General features: G+C 43.1%; 1 protein-coding gene across 2 annotated transcripts in view; it reads left to right on the forward strand.

Annotated features, from left to right (window-relative positions):
* Positions 1-17,543, forward strand: part of KIAA0319L (KIAA0319 like) — a 151,504-nt gene that overhangs the window by 100,868 nt on the left and 33,093 nt on the right. For both annotated transcript variants that reach the window (XM_049774655.1, XM_049774654.1), the window contains exons 6-7: positions 4,298-4,395; positions 13,095-13,182. In XM_049774655.1, the coding sequence (XP_049630612.1) occupies positions 4,298-4,395; positions 13,095-13,182 (186 nt within the window). The remainder of the gene's footprint in view (positions 1-4,297; positions 4,396-13,094; positions 13,183-17,543) is intronic.

The following is a 17,543-nucleotide window of genomic DNA, read 5'->3' on the forward strand; positions in this document are numbered from 1 at the left end:
CTCAGAAGACTTCATGTGATATTAGGGATCAAACTCAGGTACGTGTGTACAAGGCAAGCACCCTACCTGCTGTCCTATCTTTCCAGTTCCCCCAAGTAGAGATTATATAAATATTAACTTGAATTAGGGTATGGCTCAACCTTATAGCAATTTCTTTGCATGTCTGATACTTTGGCTTTAGTTACTGACCCCACAACACATGCACAAAAGGTAAACATAAAAAGTTCTTTTATAGGAAGCATTGTGCCCTTTCCCCCATTTATTTTGTGCTTAAATTGAGGTATCTTTATCAACTCATTACACTTTCTTCTAGAGGAGTATCTTATTTTTTTTCTCTGCTGTTAATGTGAATAAATTTAGAGACCTTAGTAAATACAGATGAGAAAAGAACTGTTTCTACATTTTTGTAAATGTATTCTGGATTGTACTGTATTTATTTATTTATTTATTTATTTATTTATTTATGTTTTTGGGTCACACCCATCAGTGCTCAGGGGTTACTCCTAGCTCCACGCTCAGAAATTGCTCCTGGCAGGCTCGGGAGACCATATGGGATACCAGGATTCAAATCAATGACCTTCTGCATGAAAGGGAAACGTCTTACCTCCATGCTATCTCTCCAGCCCCTTATTTTTTATTTTTAGGACCATAACCAGCAGTGCTTATGGCTTACTCCTGACTGAGCTAAGGGATCACTGTTGGCAGTGTTCAGGGAATCATATGGGATGCCGGGGATCAAACCCAGTCTGCAGTGTGCATAGCAAATGTTCTACCCACTGTACTGTCTCCCTGGCTTCATTCTATATTAAAAATTAATAGTTTTTTGTTTGGGTACCATACACAGCCATGGTGAGAAATTATTTCTGACTCTGCATTCAGAAATTATTCCTGGTGGACTCATGGAGGCTATATGGGATGTCCAACATTGATCCTGGGTTACCTGTATATTAGGCAAATGCCCTACATGCTGTGCTTATCACTCAGCCCTGTACTGTATGTTTTAAAACTACATTTATACATATATTTTTCTATGAATTAATCTTTTTTTTTTTTTTGGTTTTGGGCCACACCCGGCAGTGTTCAGGGGTTACTCCTGGCTATCTGCTCAAAAATAGCCCTTGGCAGGCACGGGGGACCACATGGGACTCCGGGACCCGAACCAACCATCTTAGGTCCTGGATCGGCTACTTGCAAGGCAAACACCACTGTGCTATCTCTCCCCCCCTATGAATTACTCTTGTAGTTCAGCTTTTAAAAAGACATCAGTTCAAGGGGCTGGAATGATAGTGCAGTGGTAGGGCATTTGCCTTGCACACAGCTGACCCAGGACGGACCTCGGTTCGATCCCTGTTGTCCCATATTGTCCTCAAAGTCAGGATCGATTTCTCAGTACGTAGCCAGGAGTAACCCCTGAGCATCACCAAGTGTGACCCAAAAACCAAACCAAACCAAACAAAAACAAAAACCACATCAGTTCAGAAACAGATTTTTTTCAAGTCTGCTCAAGTTTTTCAGCCTTTATTAAATACATGAAAGGATTGTTTTCAAAATAGCAAAGATAGGGGGATGATGAGACAGAACTTTTTCAGTCTGGTCTTCACCACCACCCTGCCCTATAGAACTGGGGATTGAACTTGGACTTCCTGTATGTAAAAGCATACACACAGCCTACTGAACTCTTCACCTGTGAAATGTGGTCTTAAAATCAACATTTTCTTTTTCTTCTTCTTTTTTTTTTGGTTTGTTTTTTGGGTCACACCCAGCAGCACTCAGGGGTTACTCCTGGCTCAAATCAGAAATCACTCCTGGGGGGCCAGGGTGGTGGTGCTAGAGTTAAGGCATCTACTTTGCAAGCGCTAGCCTAGGACGGACCACGGTCCATTCCCCCAGTGTCCCATATGGTCCCCCAAGCCAGGAGCAATTTCTGAGCGCAAAGCCAGGAGTAACCCCTGAGTGTCACCAGGTTTGACCGTAAACAAAAACAAACAAAAAAATCCTGGCAGGCTTGGGGGACCATATGGGATGCCGAGATTGGAACCACTGTCCTTCTGCATGCAAGGCAAAACTTCCTACATCCACGCTCTTTCTCTGGCCCCAAATAAACATTTTCTTGGAATTAGGGTGGCATGTTAATTTTATTTATGTATTTATTTCTGTATGGGCCATACCCAGCAGTGCTCAGAAGTTACTCCTGGCTCTGCACTCAGAAATCACTCCTTCCTGGGGCCTGAGCAATAGATAGTACAGTGGTAGGGCTTTGCCTTGCATGCAGCTGACCCAGGATGGACCTGGGTTTGATCCCCAGCGTCCCATATGGTCCCCCGAGCCAGGAGTAATTTCTGAGCACATAGCCAAAAGTAACCCCTGATCGTCATCAGTGTGGCCCAAAAAAATAAACAAAACGAAACCAAAACCAAAAAGAAAAAGAGAAATCACTCCTGGTAAGCTCAGGGGACATATGGGATGGCGGAACCAAAACCAAAAAGAAAAAAAGAAATCACTCCTGGTAAGCTCAGGGGACATATGGGATGCCGGGGTCTGCCAGTCAGCTGCTAGCAAGGCACACACCCTACTGCTGTGTTATCTCTCTGGCCCGGTATGTTAATTTTAACTTTGAACTGATGAAAGATGACCATTCTTTTCTAAATGGTTGAGGTTCCTTTTTTTTTTTACCTTTTGGCTTTTGACTTTAGAGTGGTAGGTAACAAAACTTTTCAACAAAATCCAATCTTTACCTAGATAGAATCACATTTGTCTTTTTTTTTTTTTTTTTGTCATACCCACTAGCACTCAGGGGTTACTCCTGGCTCTGTGCTCAGAAATTACTCCTGGCAGGTTCAGGGGACCACTAAGGATCAAACCCAGGTAGGCTGTTTGCAAGGTAGACATCCTACCTGCTGTGCTATGGCTCTAGGCCTTAGAATCGTATTTTAAATTTGTTTTAGCCATGACCTAGTGATGCTCAGGACTTACTCCTGGGTCTGCATTCAGTAATTATTCCAGTCAGTGGGCAGGAACTGTATGGGATGCCAGGGATTAAACCCTGGTTGGCCATTTGCAAGGCAAATGTTCTACCTGCTGTAATAATCACTTTGGTCCCTATATTTTTTCACTCCCTGAAACCTAAATTTAAGATTGCTTTTACTGAGAAGGTATTACATATTTGCCATACATAGTCATAGTCTGAACTACAAATACAGACCATTTAATGCTTCATTTGATCTTAATTTCAATGGGGCCTGTTTTAAATGGACCATCTCTTACCATCTTCTGCAATGTATTATTTAGCTCAGCAGGAATGAAATAGCTCTTTTAACTCACCAGGGTGTGATGACCTCAGTGAGACTAGCATTGTTAGCAGTCTGTAAAAAGCTATTTTTGAACCATGTTATTTAGAAGTCATTGCTGTTCTTTGTTGCAAAGGAAGTTTTGCAAGAAAAATGCCCTTTGTTCCCCATGAGTTCATCTCTAGGGTTAGTGAGGCATGTACTTTTCACTGGGATACCATAGTATAAACTGTTATTTCTGAAGGAGGTCTGCATTGTGGAAGGTGGATCTGGGGCAAGAAGGAGCATTTGTGGGAGAAAATTCAAGAAGTCCTGACTAACTGAGTAAGCAAAATTCATTGTAACAGAATGACTTTTCCCTTTAGACTTTGAGATGGAATTTCATATGTGTGTGTGCACATGCACACGTGCATGCACATACTTTTACATGAAATCTTAAAGATTCAGAAGGGGTCGGAGAAATAGCCTGGAGGTAAGGCAGCAGAAGGTTAGTGGTTCGAATCCCGGCATCCCATATGGTCCCCTGAGCCTGCCAGGAGCGATTTCTGAGCATAGAGCCAGGAGTAACCCATGAGTGCTGCCAGGTGTGACCCAAAAACCAAAAAATAAAATAAAAAAGACTAATATTTTCAGTTGCCAAGACAAATTTTTCAGTGGTAGTGAATACTTGCCTTAATCCCTGAACAAAACAAAATCTGGAGGGCCGGAGCAATAGCACAGCAGGTAGGGTATTTGCCTTGCACACGGCTGACTCGAGTTCAATCTGCAGCATCAAATATGGTCCCCCACACCTGCCAGGAATGATTTCTGAGTGCAAGGCAGGAGTAACCCCTGAATGCCGCTGAGTGTGGCTCAAAAACAGAAACAAAAATAAAAACAAAAAAAAACACCGAAACAAAATCTAAGGCTTTGTGAAAATTTAGAAGATATTTGTTATTGGCAGATTGTGTGGCTTCCCATTTTATGTATAGGTGTGTGTTTTTATGATTTTTGTAACTGCCCTTCTATAGGAGAAAACTACACCTACAACTGGCAGCTGATTACACATCCTAAAGACTACAGTGGAGAAATGGAAGGGAAATATTCTCAGCTCCTCAAACTATCCAAGGTGAATTTCTGTATTCTCCAGCATTGGTATAAAGGTGTTGACTGTCTTCTAACATGTATAATTAGAATTTTCTGTTCATACTGAAGCTGAGCAAGTATTTGTTATTCTGTTACCCTCAAATTTTCTTTTCTTTTCTTTTTTTTGGAGGGGGGTTTGGTTTTTTTTTTGTTTGGTTTGGTTTTGGTTTTTGGGTCACACCCGGTAGCACTCAGGTTACTCCTGACTCTATGCTCAGAAATCGCTCCTGGCAGGCTTAAGGGACCATATGGGATGCCGGGATTCAAACCACTGACCTTCTGCATGCAAGGCAAATGCCCTACCTCCATGTTATCTCTCTGGCCCCGGGGGTTTGGTTTTTGGGTCACACCTAAGTGATGCTCAGGGGTCACTTCCTGCTATGTGCTCAGAAATTGCTCCTGGCTTGGGGGATCATATGGGACGCCAGGGGATCGAACCACGGTCTGTCCTAGATTAGTGTGTGAAAGGCAAATGCCCTACCGCTTGCGCCGTCGCTCCGTCCTCTACCTTCAAATTTTCATTTGTGGCAAGGAAATTGTACAAGCATGGTGATAGCTGAAAAGATATAGCAAACAACTTTTCTTAAAAAATAGGAGTTGGGGCTGGAGAGTTAGCATGGAGGTAAAGCATTTGCCTTGCATGCAGAAGGACAGTGGTTTGAATCCCGGCATCCCTTATGGTCCCCTGAGCCTGCCAGGAGCGATTTCTGAGCATAGAGCCAGGGTGTGACCCAAAATCTAAAAAAAAAAAAAAAAGGAGTCACCACTAACAGTACTTGGGAGACCTGGCCACTGGTAATGCCAGCCCCATGGTCTAGAATTCATAGTTCAGTGCTTGAGATGCTCAGGGGTTACTCCTGGCTCTGCTGTCAATGATCACTTCTGGTGGGGATTGGGGGACCATATGGGATGCTGGGGGTTTATCCTCGTTTAGTCACATACATGAGCACCCTACCCACTATGTTATCTCTTCAAACCATACCAAACTACTTTTAGAGGTAATATTTGAGTTTAGAATTGGTGAGATAAACTAGGTTGTGACCCATGGCTTTTTTTTTTCTTTTTTTTTTTTTTTGAGCATTCTTTTATTATGGTAGAGGGAATTATTTTTAAGTGGTACTGAGGAGGCCCTTGGTCTCCTGGTGATTCTTGGCCAACTAAGCATATGATTCAATTTGATGCCCTGAAGATGTGGTGCTGCAGATTACCCAGGTTGCACCAGCAGTGCCTCATCTGTGTGTGTTGGGGACCTCGAGGAATGTGCTTGGCGATGGTAAGGGGACCATGTGGTAATGAATATTGAACTGGGTTGGCTGCAGTCAAGGCATGCCTCTTAACCCTGTACTGCCATCTCTGGTCCTTTAACTCATCCTGATTTTTGTGTTTTTGTTTTTGTTTTTGTTTTGTTTTTTGGGCCATACCCATTTAATGCTCAGGGGTTACTCCTGGCTAAGCGCTTAGAAATCGCCCCTGGCTTGGGGGGACCATATGGGATGCCAGGGGATCGAACCGCGGTCCTTCCTTGGCTAGCGCTTGCAAGGCAGACACCTTACCTCTAGCGCCACCTCGCCAGCCCCTCATTCTGATTTTTGAGGGCCACATCCAGAGATGCTTAGGGATCACTCTAGAAGGTGCTCAGATATAACTCCTGGATCATGCAGTGCCAGGAAGTGAACCAGGGCTGTCTTCATTGCAAGATAAGAGCCTTAATCCCTATGTTGTCTCTTCAACCCCATTCTTTTATGTAGGGTATGGGATTTAGTATAGTTGTTGAGAACTTTGGAGATGTCTATATTCTTGATTATACAATCTTATTAATCTATTCTTTTAACAACAACTAGAGGAATAGAATGGTTCCCTGAGCTTGCCAGGGGTAATTTAGAGTTATCTTAAAATGCCTTCTTTGCAAGTGTATGGTCTTGAGTTCAAATCTCTGGTGTCTTGTGTGCTAATGCAGTTCTGGCATCTCTGCTGTTTGCATGGAAGTTCTGCTGTTTGGGATTTTCAGCACCACATGATTTCTAGCAGGATCACAGCCCGATGTATATACGTATAAAAAGGGGTCCGACCCAAGTTGAGCATCTCAACTAAAAAGTTGTGCAAGTGCCATGGCCAGAGAAGTGTGGCCCTTGGTGAGCATGTATGTGAGTACCATAGCAGCCCCTGGAAAGTACTACAACTATAACTTGGGCATCTCAAATAATGAGTGCAGCCTATGATAAGCAGTACAAGTAGATGTGCAAGTACCACAGCCAGGTATGTGTGTCATCACAAAAACAAGGGGAGGGAAATGGGAGAAGATAATTAAAAAAGATAACTCTGGAACTGAAGTGATAGTACAGTGGGTAGAATGTTTGCTTGCACATGGCTGACCTAAGTTTGATCCCTGACATCCCGTATAGTCCCCTGAGCACCTACAGGAGTGAACCTTGGCATAGAGCATAGTCATGTATCAAGCTTTGAGGATTTACTACAATGTAATCACAAAAGAAACTTTCAAGGACCATAAAATCTTGTAGGTGATACTGATAAGATACATGCTTTAACTAGGGGGATGCATCAGGTCATTGCATGGAGTTATTGACCTGCTGAGAGTAGATGGACCACACTCTGTGGTGCTCAGGTTTAGTCCTGTCTCTGTACTTAGAGTTCACCTTTCCCCCCCCCCCTCTGTTTTTTGGGGGGTTTTTTGGGTCACACCTGGCGGCACTACATGGTTACTTTTGGCTCTGTGCTCAGAAATTACTCCTGGCAGGCCCGGGGGACGATATGGGTTGCCAGAAATTGAATCTGGGTTGGTCTTGTGCAAGGCAAACACCCTACCCACTGTGCCATCACTCTGGCCCCTTTTTCCAAATTTCGAAAAGCTGAACCACTGTGAGATATACAGTTACAAAGTTGTCCACGACTGAGTTTCAGTCATTCAATGTTTCAACATCATCACTTGGGGTTTTCTCTTTTTTTTTTTTTTTTTGGTTTTTGGTTTTTGGTTTTTGGTTTTTGGTCCTGGATCGGCTGCTTGCGAGGCAAACGCCGCTGTGCTATCTCTCCGGGCCCAGGGTTTTCTCTTGACCATGCTCAGTTGACCTTATGTTTGCCAGGGTTGATTGTGTGCAGCGCAAACACCTTACCTGTTGTACTTTCTCTCCAGCCCAAAAGTATATTTTTAAAAAATTGGGGGGGGGGAGGGCACAGCCCATGTTTCTCTGAGTTTATTCATGAGTTTGTACTCAGGGATCACTCTTAGAAAAGCTTAGGGAACCATATGGGGTACTGAGGATTGAAACTATGTACACCGTATACAAAGCAAGTGCCTTATTGACTATACTATCTCTTCAGCTCCAAGATTAGATTTCTTTAGAATTTTACCTAGTTGGGATATGAAAAGTGACTTAACCTTCTCATCATAACACCCCAGAGCAATGGAAACAATATACCACTGAACTAAAAATTAGAAAACATGAACGGAGTTGTATTCAACCTGATTAATATGGGAAGTAAATTAGGATGTGCAAAGACCAAATTGCACAGAGCTTTATATATATATATATTTGCCAGGTTAAGGAAATTGAATCCTATTGAGAGAAACTAGGGAACTTTTGAATGCTTTTAGGTAGGAAAGCACATCATGTTCTTTTTTATTTTTCCTTGGGTTTGGGACCACATCCAGCAGTACTCAGGGATTACTCCTGGCTCTTTACTCAGGAATTACTACTGGTGTGCTTGGGGGACCACTGAGATGCCAGAGTAGAACTCAGTTCAGCCATATGAAAGCAAGAATCCTACCTGCTCTACTATCTCTCTGGACACTATATTTTTAGTTTACAAGAATTACTGTGACTGCAGTTTGGAGGAAATAAGAATCAAACTAGGTAAATTAATGTTGAATCTGACAAAATATGTATCTATGAGATGGTCATAACTTGAGTAGAAAAACTAAATAAATAAAACATAAAAGCCAGGGGCCAGAGAGATAGCATGGAGGTAAGGCGTTTGCCTTTCATGCAGAAGGTCGTTGATTCGAATCTTGGCATCCCATATGATCCCCCAAGCCTGCCAGGAGCGACTTCTAAGCATAGAGCCAGGTGTGACCCAAAAACAAAAACATAAAAGTCATTAAGTTTTAGTATATGATTTATAAATAACAAAATTAAAAAATAGAAAAATAAACTAGTTCAGTTGAAGTTCACTAAGGAGTAATTGGTATTTTTTTAATTAAAATTTCCATCTTAAAGTCTATACTTTTTTTATTTTTGGGCCACACCCGGCAGTGTTCAGGGGTTACTCCTGGCTCTGCATTCAGAAATCGCTCAGGGGACCATATGGGATGCCCAGGATCGAACCTGGGTCTGTACTAGGTCTGCATTGTACAAGCCAAACACCCTACCGCTATGCTGTCACTCTGGCCCCTAAACTCTATACCTTTTAGAGGCAAGGGAGGACACAGGGATTAAAGTACTCAAGATTTACTCTCATTTAATCCCTGGCACTGCATATTGGTTCCTCCATCACTCCAGGAGTCATCCCTAAGCAGAAGCTAATAGTAATAACCCCCCATGCCTGCCAGGACAGTTTCTGAGTGCAGAGCCAGGAGTAAACTCTGAGCACCACCAGGTGTGATTCCCCCCCCAAAAAAAGATATGAAAACAAAAACATTTAACCCTATCAGAAATGGGTAGAAAAAATGCACAGACCTTCTCTCAACAAAGAAATACAGATGGCCAAAAAGACACATGGAAAAAATGCTCCACATGACTAGTTATCATCAAAATAATAATGATATGAAAACTACGCCTGCACAGTGGGGCCGGACTGAAAAACTGTGAGTGCTGCCTGTTTGTGTGTCTGTCTACTATCCTGTTGCATGAACCTCTTGGGAGTGGGCTGAAAAGAGGCTCCAGCAGAGCACTTAGCTCCGCTTCGCTACGCGGCTGTGCGCTCTTTCTAAGAAAAGAACACCATCGAAACAAGAAGAAAAAATCACACTAAGAACTGTGCTAGATCACTGAAGCCCAGCATTTCTCTCCGGACTCTCTTCTCTGCTGCGTGCTCGGGCCTAAGATTTGATCCTGTGTGAGGCTTCATCCACAAAGGACTCCCCTCCCTTGGAGGCAAGTCGACCCATCCAGACAGGGCGGAGCCAGAGGAGTGTGCTGCCTGCATCATTTAGCCAATGAAATACCACCACAACACGTAGAAAAACCCACAATAAAAGTGTGACAATGGGGAAACAACGCAGGCCAGCCGGGTGTGACCCAAAAACCAAACACACACACACACACACACACACACACACACACACACACACACACAATCTAGAAATTGAACTTCCATATGATCCAGCAATACTACTTAGACTAGGGATATACCCTAGGAATCCAAAAACACCATGCAGAAAAGACTTTTATATTCGTATGTTCATTGTATCACTATTTACAATAGCCAGAATCTGAAAACAACCCAAGTGCCTGAAAACAGAGGAGTGGTTAATGAAACTGTGATACATCTACACAATGGAATACTATGCAGCTGTTAGGGAAAATGAAGTAATGAAATTTGAATATACGTAGATGGATATGGAGATCATTATGCTGAGTGAAGTGAGGGAGAGGAAGAGGGATAGACATACAGTAATCTCACTCAACTGTGGGGTATAGAAAAAGAAAAGACAGTATGGTAATAATATCCAGAGACAATAGAGATGAGGGCCAAGTGGACCAGTTCATGGTACGATGTTTGCCACAGAGAGTGATGAGTGCAGTTATGAGTAGAGAAGGGTCTACTATGACAATAATAGTTGGAACTGATTACTTTGACAAGAACTGGGTGCTGAAAGGGAATAAAGTGATATGCATGGTACCCCTTCATTAACAATGGTACAAACCAGTGTATGTGAGAGATAGAGTGAGGGAAAGAGAAAGAAAAGAAAGTGGGGGAGAGTGAAGAAGGGAGGGAGAGAAGCAAAATGCCTGCCTCAGAGGCAGGTGGGGATGGATGGATAGGAGGAACTAGGGACATTGGTGGTGGGAAAATGCATTGGTGAATGATGGTGTGCATTCTATGACTGAAACTCAATTATGAACAATTTTGTAACCACAGCACTTAAAGCTTTTTTGGGGGATGAGTTTGGGCCACACCTGGTGGCGCTCAGGAGTTGCTTCTGGCTCTGCACTCAAAAATCACTCCTGGGGCTGGAGACATAGCACAGCAGTAGGGCATTTGCCTTGCACTTGGCCAATCCAGGACGGACCCGAGTTCAATTCCTGTCATCCCATATGGTCTCCCAAGCCTGCCGGAGCGATTTCTGAGTGCCAGGAGTAACCCCTAAACACTGCTGGGTGTGGCCCCCCCCTAAAAAAATCACTTCTGGTAGGCTTGGGGGGATCATATGGGGTGCTGGGGATCGAACCTGGGTCACTCCCAGATCAGCCATATGCAAGGCAAACACGCTACCTGCTGCGTTATCACTCCGGCTCTAAATAACTTTTTAAAAAGCATTATAATGAAATGTTTATGCTGAGTCATTGGAAGAACATAGAAAGTTTGGAACAGTCATTATTTTTAGCTAGTCTCAGAAAATTATAGAAATGTGAGCTCCTGGGCTATAGTACAGCGGTAGGGCGTTCTTTTGCCTTGCATGTTGCTGACCCAGGATGGACCCGGCTTTGATGCCTGGCATCCTATGGTCCCCTGAGCCTGCCAAGAGCAATTTCTAAATGCAGAGCCAGGAATGTGACCATACCTGGAATGTGACCAGGTATGGCCCCCCAAAAAAAACAAAAAAATAAAAAATAAATATGAGATGCTTGAGACCAGGGGTACTACTCAATGAAAGCTCATGATTTGCATATATAAGATCCCAGGTTCTATTCCTTAAAGGTATGTCTTTTTTCACATTCAAACTTGAATCTTAGGGCAATGATTGGTGCATAGTGATCCTCAATAAATGACTGTTGAACAAAAGAAAATTTTAAAATTATTTTGGGGAGCCAGAGCAATAGCACAGTGGGTAGGGTGTTTGCCTTGCACATGGCAGAACTGAATTCATTCTCCAGCATCTCATGTGGTCCCCCGAACCTGCCAAGAATAATTTCTTAGTACAGACCCAGTAGTAATCCCTGAGTACCACTGGATGTGGCCAAAATATAAATTAAAAAAAAAAAAAAACGGGGCCGGAGAAATAGCATGCAGGATATTGGTGCGAATTCCGGCATCCCATAAGGTCCTCCGAGCCTGCCAGGAGCAGTTTCTGAGCATAGAACCAGGAGTAACCCCCAGCCATGCCAGGTGTGAACCAAAAACAACAACAACAACAACAACAACAATAGCAACAACAGGGGTTACAACACTTAAGGGTTACTCCTGGCTCTGCGCTCAGAAATCACCCCTGGCTTGGGTGACCATATGGGATGCCAGGGAATTGAAGCACGGTCTGTCCTAGGCCTTATGGCTTGCGCCACTGCTCTAGCCCCCCCCCTTTTTTTCTTTTTCTTTTTTTTTTTTTTTTTTTTTTTTTTGGTTTTTGGGCCACACCCGGCAGTGCTCAGGGGTTACTCCTGGCTGGCTGCTCAGAAATAGCTCCTGGCAGGCATGGGGGACCATATGGGACACCGGGATTCGAACCAACCACCTTTGGTCCTGGATCGGCTGCTTGCAAGGCAAACGCCGATGTGCTATCTCTCCGGGCCCTCTAGCCCCCCTTTTTTAAAATTTTGAACAGGAGTGATTTTTGAGTGCATAGCTAGGAGTAACCCCTGAGTGTCACCGGGTGTGGCTCAAAAAAAAAATCTTGGGGCCAAAGAGATAACATGGAGGTAAGGTGTTTGTCTTGCATGCAGAAGGACGGTGGTTCGAATCCCAGCATCTCATATGGTCTCCTGAGCCTGCCAGGATCGATTTCTGAGTGTAGAGCTAGAAGTAACCCCTGAACGCTGCCAGATGTGACCCAAAAAAACAAAAAACAAACAAACAAAAAGGAGTCTTAGTATGTGGTCAAGAATTGAGAATAAATAAGATTAATTGTTATATTAGGATAGTGGCATTGTGGTTGATCTTTTTTTTATATTGTGTTCATACAGTTAATGGAATCAGGAGGGAAAATAGACATATTTGGGAGCTATTTGGTATTTTACAAAATGTTTTTCTTTGCAGAGATGATTGCTTTAATTTCATAGCTCTATAAAGTAGGAGAGTTGAGGCCTTAATGTTCTTCTGAAAAGGAAATGGGAGTATAGAGATATTGAATTTCTTTCTGTTGTTCTGGAGTTAGTAATAAAATCCACATTAGGGGCCAGAGAGATAGCACAATGGTAGGGCATTTGCCTTGCATGCAGATGGATAGTGGTTCGAATCCCGGCATCCCATATGGTCCTCCAAGTGATTTCTGAGCGCAGAGCCAGGAGTAATCCCTGAGTGCTGCCGGGTGTGACCCTATAAACAAAATAAATAAAATAAAATCCATATTAAAAGCTATATATGTGTATATTTACATATATACATTTAATGTATCATTAATTATTTCACCTCCAACTAGTTTATTTTTATCTATTTTGGAAACAGGATAAGACGTGTTTCATGTTTCAGTCAGTATAAAACTCAGTATGGAAAAGTTCAAATATATGTGTTATTTTAAATATAATTGTTGCTGTTATGTGTCTAAAACATCTTCTCTTACTTCTGCAGCTAACTCCAGGTCTGTACGAATTTAAAGTGACTGTAGATGGTCAAAATGCCCATGGAGAGGGCTATGTGAATGTAACAGTCAAACCAGGTATGTGTCCCTCATCTCGAGCCTTGTTTTCATTGCTCTCTGTGGAATTCCCATGGAGTGGAGATGGAGCTATGATTTAGGGCTGGAAATTTTTTTTCTGGGCCAGCATTTAACAGTCTGAGCACATGTTTTGCATATGGAAGACCATGGTTCAATCCCTGGCACCACATGTTTCCCAAGCACCAGTGGAGCAACCCCTGAGCAAATTGGGAATAGACCCTGAGCACCACCAGGTACAGCCCCTCGAAAAAACTAAACAAAAATTAAAATAACTAAAAAAGACTGGATAAATAGTAGAGGGGTATGTTATAGTTGATTTGCACACAGCTGCTAGGTTCAGTCCCTATAGTGCATCTGATCCCCAGATTCCTGTCAGGAGTGAGCCCTGTGTTTTAGAGCCATAAGTAAGCCCTGAGAACTGGTGTGGTCCAAAACCAAGAATAGTAATTATATATTTTACTTTTGGACCATACCCAATGGTGCTCAGATGTTACTCCGGTAACATCTTAGGAATCTGTGCTTAGGAATCACTCCTGAGGGGCTGGGGAGACCATACAGGATCAATCCAGTTTGGCTGCATGCAATGCAAATAACCTATCAACTATGTATCACTCTGGCCCCAAAATAATAATAATTTTTTAATGTTAATTTTGGACCAGAGAGAGCTCAATAAACTAGAGCACATGATTTGAATGCAGGAGCCTGGATCACTGTACCACACTGTGTCTTAAACCCCAGTGGAAGGGATCCCCGAACACAGAACTGAGGATATTGTTGGATATGGCTCATAAAACTCTCATCCCCCACAAAAACAAAAACAAAAACAAACAACCAAAAACAAAAAATAAAATTACCATTCTTTTTTTTCTTATTAGGTAATTTCTAATTCTGTGTAGTGAAAAGATTAGGATGGTTGGGGCCAGAGAGATAACATGGAGGTAGGGCATTTGCTTTGCATGCAGAAGGATGATGGTTTGAATCCCAGCATCCTATATGGTCCCCCGAGCCTGCCAGGAGCGATTTCTGAGCATAGAGCCAGGAGGAACCCCTGAGCACTGCTGGGTGTGACCCAAAAACAAACAAAAAAAAAAGATTAAGGTGGGAAATGTCTAGTTGAAATACTTGGCTTAGCAGGAAAATATCATAGCCCAGCTGAATTATGATCTGAGCTATAGCCCATTCACCTGAGAACTACTTAATTCAAAGTGGATCATGCTGAGAGAGCTCATGTGTTGTAATTAAGGAATAAGGAACCTAAAAGAAGCATGCTGGTGGCTGACATTTTCTGATATTTTATTTATTGATGTTTGGGGGCCACACCTAGCAGCACTCAGGGATTACTCTTGCAGGATTAGGAGACCATCTGGGATGCCAGGGATCAAACCCAGGTTGGCCACATGCAAGGCAAACACCCTACCTGCTCTGCTATCACTGATTATTTTAGTAAAATGTGTGTTTGCAATTTGTGTGTGTGTGTGTGTGTGTGTGTTCTGGTTGGACTCAGGAGACCCAAGTAGGCCATGTGTGTGTGTGTTTGTGTGGTGTGTGTGTGTGTTTGTGTGGTGTGTGTGTGTGTTCTGGTTGAACTCAGGAGACCCAAGTAGGCCATATCCCCAGACTCTGTGTGTGTGTGTGTGTGTGTGTGTGTGTGTGTGTGTTTGTGTGTGTGTGTGTTTGCATATCCTGGCTCTACATTTAGGAATCACTTCTGGTTGGACTCAGGAGACCCAAGTAGGCCATATCCCCAGCAAATACCTTACCCACTATGCTTTTATTGCTCCTGCCTAAGAGTTCATTAAACCCTGTTAGTTCTTTCATCTTAGAAATCGTATCCCATTTTTCTTTCAAGTGATCCACCATTGAAAGAATCCAGTGAAAATGTACATTTAGTTTTACACATTCAGAATAATTAGGTGGAAGTTGAAAAGTAGCATACAGGGGCTGGAGCAGTGGTGCAAGCGGTAAGGCATCTGCCTTGCACATGCTAACTTAGGACGAACCAAGGTTCGATCCCCCAGGCGTCCCATATGGTCCCCCAAGTCAGGAGCGATTTCTGAGCACATAGCCAGGAGCAACCGTGAACATCACCAGGTGTGGCCCCCACAAAAAAGTAGTGTACATTGTCAAAAAAAATTTTTTAAAGGCACACTTAGTGGTACTCAGAGTTTATTCCTGGCTCTGTGCTCAGGGGTCATTTCTAGCAGGCTTGGGGGACCATATGGGATGCTGGGATCAAATCTGTATTGGCCATGTGCAAAGCAAAATACCCTACCTGCTGTGTATTGCTCCGGTCCCAAATTCTTTTTTGTTTTGTGTTTTGGGTCATACTCAGAGATGCTCAGGGATTACTACTAGCTCTGTGCTCAGAAATTGTTCCTGACAGGCTCGGGGAACCATATGGGATGCAGGGAATCAAACCGTGGTCCATCCTGGCTTGGCCACGTGCAAGGCAAATGCCTTACCACTATGCTATTGCTCCGGCCCCAAATTCTTTATTTTTTTAAGTGTTTTATTATTATTATTATTATTTTTGTTTTTGTTTTTGGGTCACACCTAGCAGCACTCAGGGGTTACTCCTGGCTCTTACGCTCAGAAATCGATCCTGGCAGGCTCAGGGGACCATATGGGATGCTGGGATTCGAGCCACTGTCCTTCTGCATGCAGGGCAAACACCCTACCACCAGGCTATCTCTCCGGCCCGTGTTTTATTATTTTAATGTTTTCTTTATATGTCTCTGTGTGTGTATAATATAATATGTATAATTATATATATGTGTATATATATAGAGAGAGAAAGAGAGGAAAGAGAGAGGAGAGAGAGAGAGAGAGATGAGAGAGAGAGATGAGAGAGATGAGAGAGAGATGAGAGAGAGAGAGAGAATTTATTTAAGCACCATGGTTACAAAATTGTTCATGGTTCAGTTTCAGTCATCAGTTGTACACCAACTACCCTTCACCAGTGCACATTTCCCTCCACCAATGCTCCCAATTTCACTCCTACCCACCCTCAACCCCCACTGCTGGTCAAGACCTTTTTTATTCTTCTGTTCATGCTCTTGCCTAGGCTCGCTCACCTTAGTTTAATTCAAAAACGGTACTTTTTTGTCCTAGCAACACCCACAGACTGCAGCCGCTGTTTAACAGTCCTTTAGTTTTCTCTCAGCCATGCTCTTTCCTGGGCTCACTTTACTTTTTTTTTAGTCCAAATACTGCCCACAGCCTGCAGCTGTTCCTGCTGCTGCTGGTCAATAGTTCTTTTCTTTTTTTTTTTTTTAATAGACCTTTTTATTCTCCCAGCCATGATCTTGTCTGGGCTCACCTCAGTTCAATTCAAAATCACATTGTCAGAAATTTCAAATGATTTCTGTCTTTGTTAAGGGTGTAGGGGGGCAGGGGGGTACCCGGCAGCACTCAGGGGTTGCTCCTGGCTTTGTTCTCAGAATCACTCCTGGCAGACTCTGGGGACTACATAGGATGCCAGGGATCCAACCAGGTTCATCCTGGGTCAGCTGTATGCAAGGCAAACTGCCCTATTGCTGTGCTATCACTCCAGCCTCTTAATTTTTGAATTTGGGACTGAAGATTTAGTACAGTAGGTAGGGTGCTTGTCTAGCATGCTGCTGGCCCAAATTTGATCCCTATTGGGATCAAATTGTCCTAAGCCCTGAATGCGGAGCAGGAATTAGCCCTGAATACCTCCACATGTGGCCCCAAAACAAACTAACAAGACAAAATACAATTTTTGAATTTTGTATATAGGATAATCATTTCATCTTAAAATTTGCTCAGCATAAATACCATTTCTCAAAGAAAAGGCTCTGGGTTGGAGCTCACAGTCATTCAGTTGAACCAAAGTGATTTGTGACTTCCTAGTCTTCTCAGTCTTCCCAGTCCTAGTCTTCTCTCACAGGTCAGGATGCTTGAGAAATCACAATTAACTTTCGAACACAGTTTGTACTAAGGGACAACTTGCTTGTCAAGACCCTTTCAGAAAGCTTATGTATTATCTGCATTAATCAGCTAACTGCTATAGTTCTTTCATAAACTAGTAGCACATATGCATTGAAATAATGGGCAGCAATGATTGGAAAGGCTTTTTCAATTCCCCAAATATCTTTTTTTTTTTTTTTTGGTTTTTGGTTTTTGGGCCACACCCGGCGGTGCTCAGGGGGTTACTCCTGGCTGTCTGCTCAGAAATAGCTCCTGGCAGGCACGGGGGGACCATATGGGACACCGGGATTCGAACCAACCACCTTAGGTCCTGGATCGGCTGCTTGCAAGGCAAACACCGCTGTGCTATCTCTCCGGGCCCAATTCCCCAAATATCTTATATAATAAAATGGCAACCTGGTCTTGTGACT

This window comes from Suncus etruscus, chromosome 6, assembly GCF_024139225.1.
Source record: "Suncus etruscus isolate mSunEtr1 chromosome 6, mSunEtr1.pri.cur, whole genome shotgun sequence".
Lineage (NCBI taxonomy): Eukaryota > Metazoa > Chordata > Mammalia > Eulipotyphla > Soricidae > Suncus > Suncus etruscus.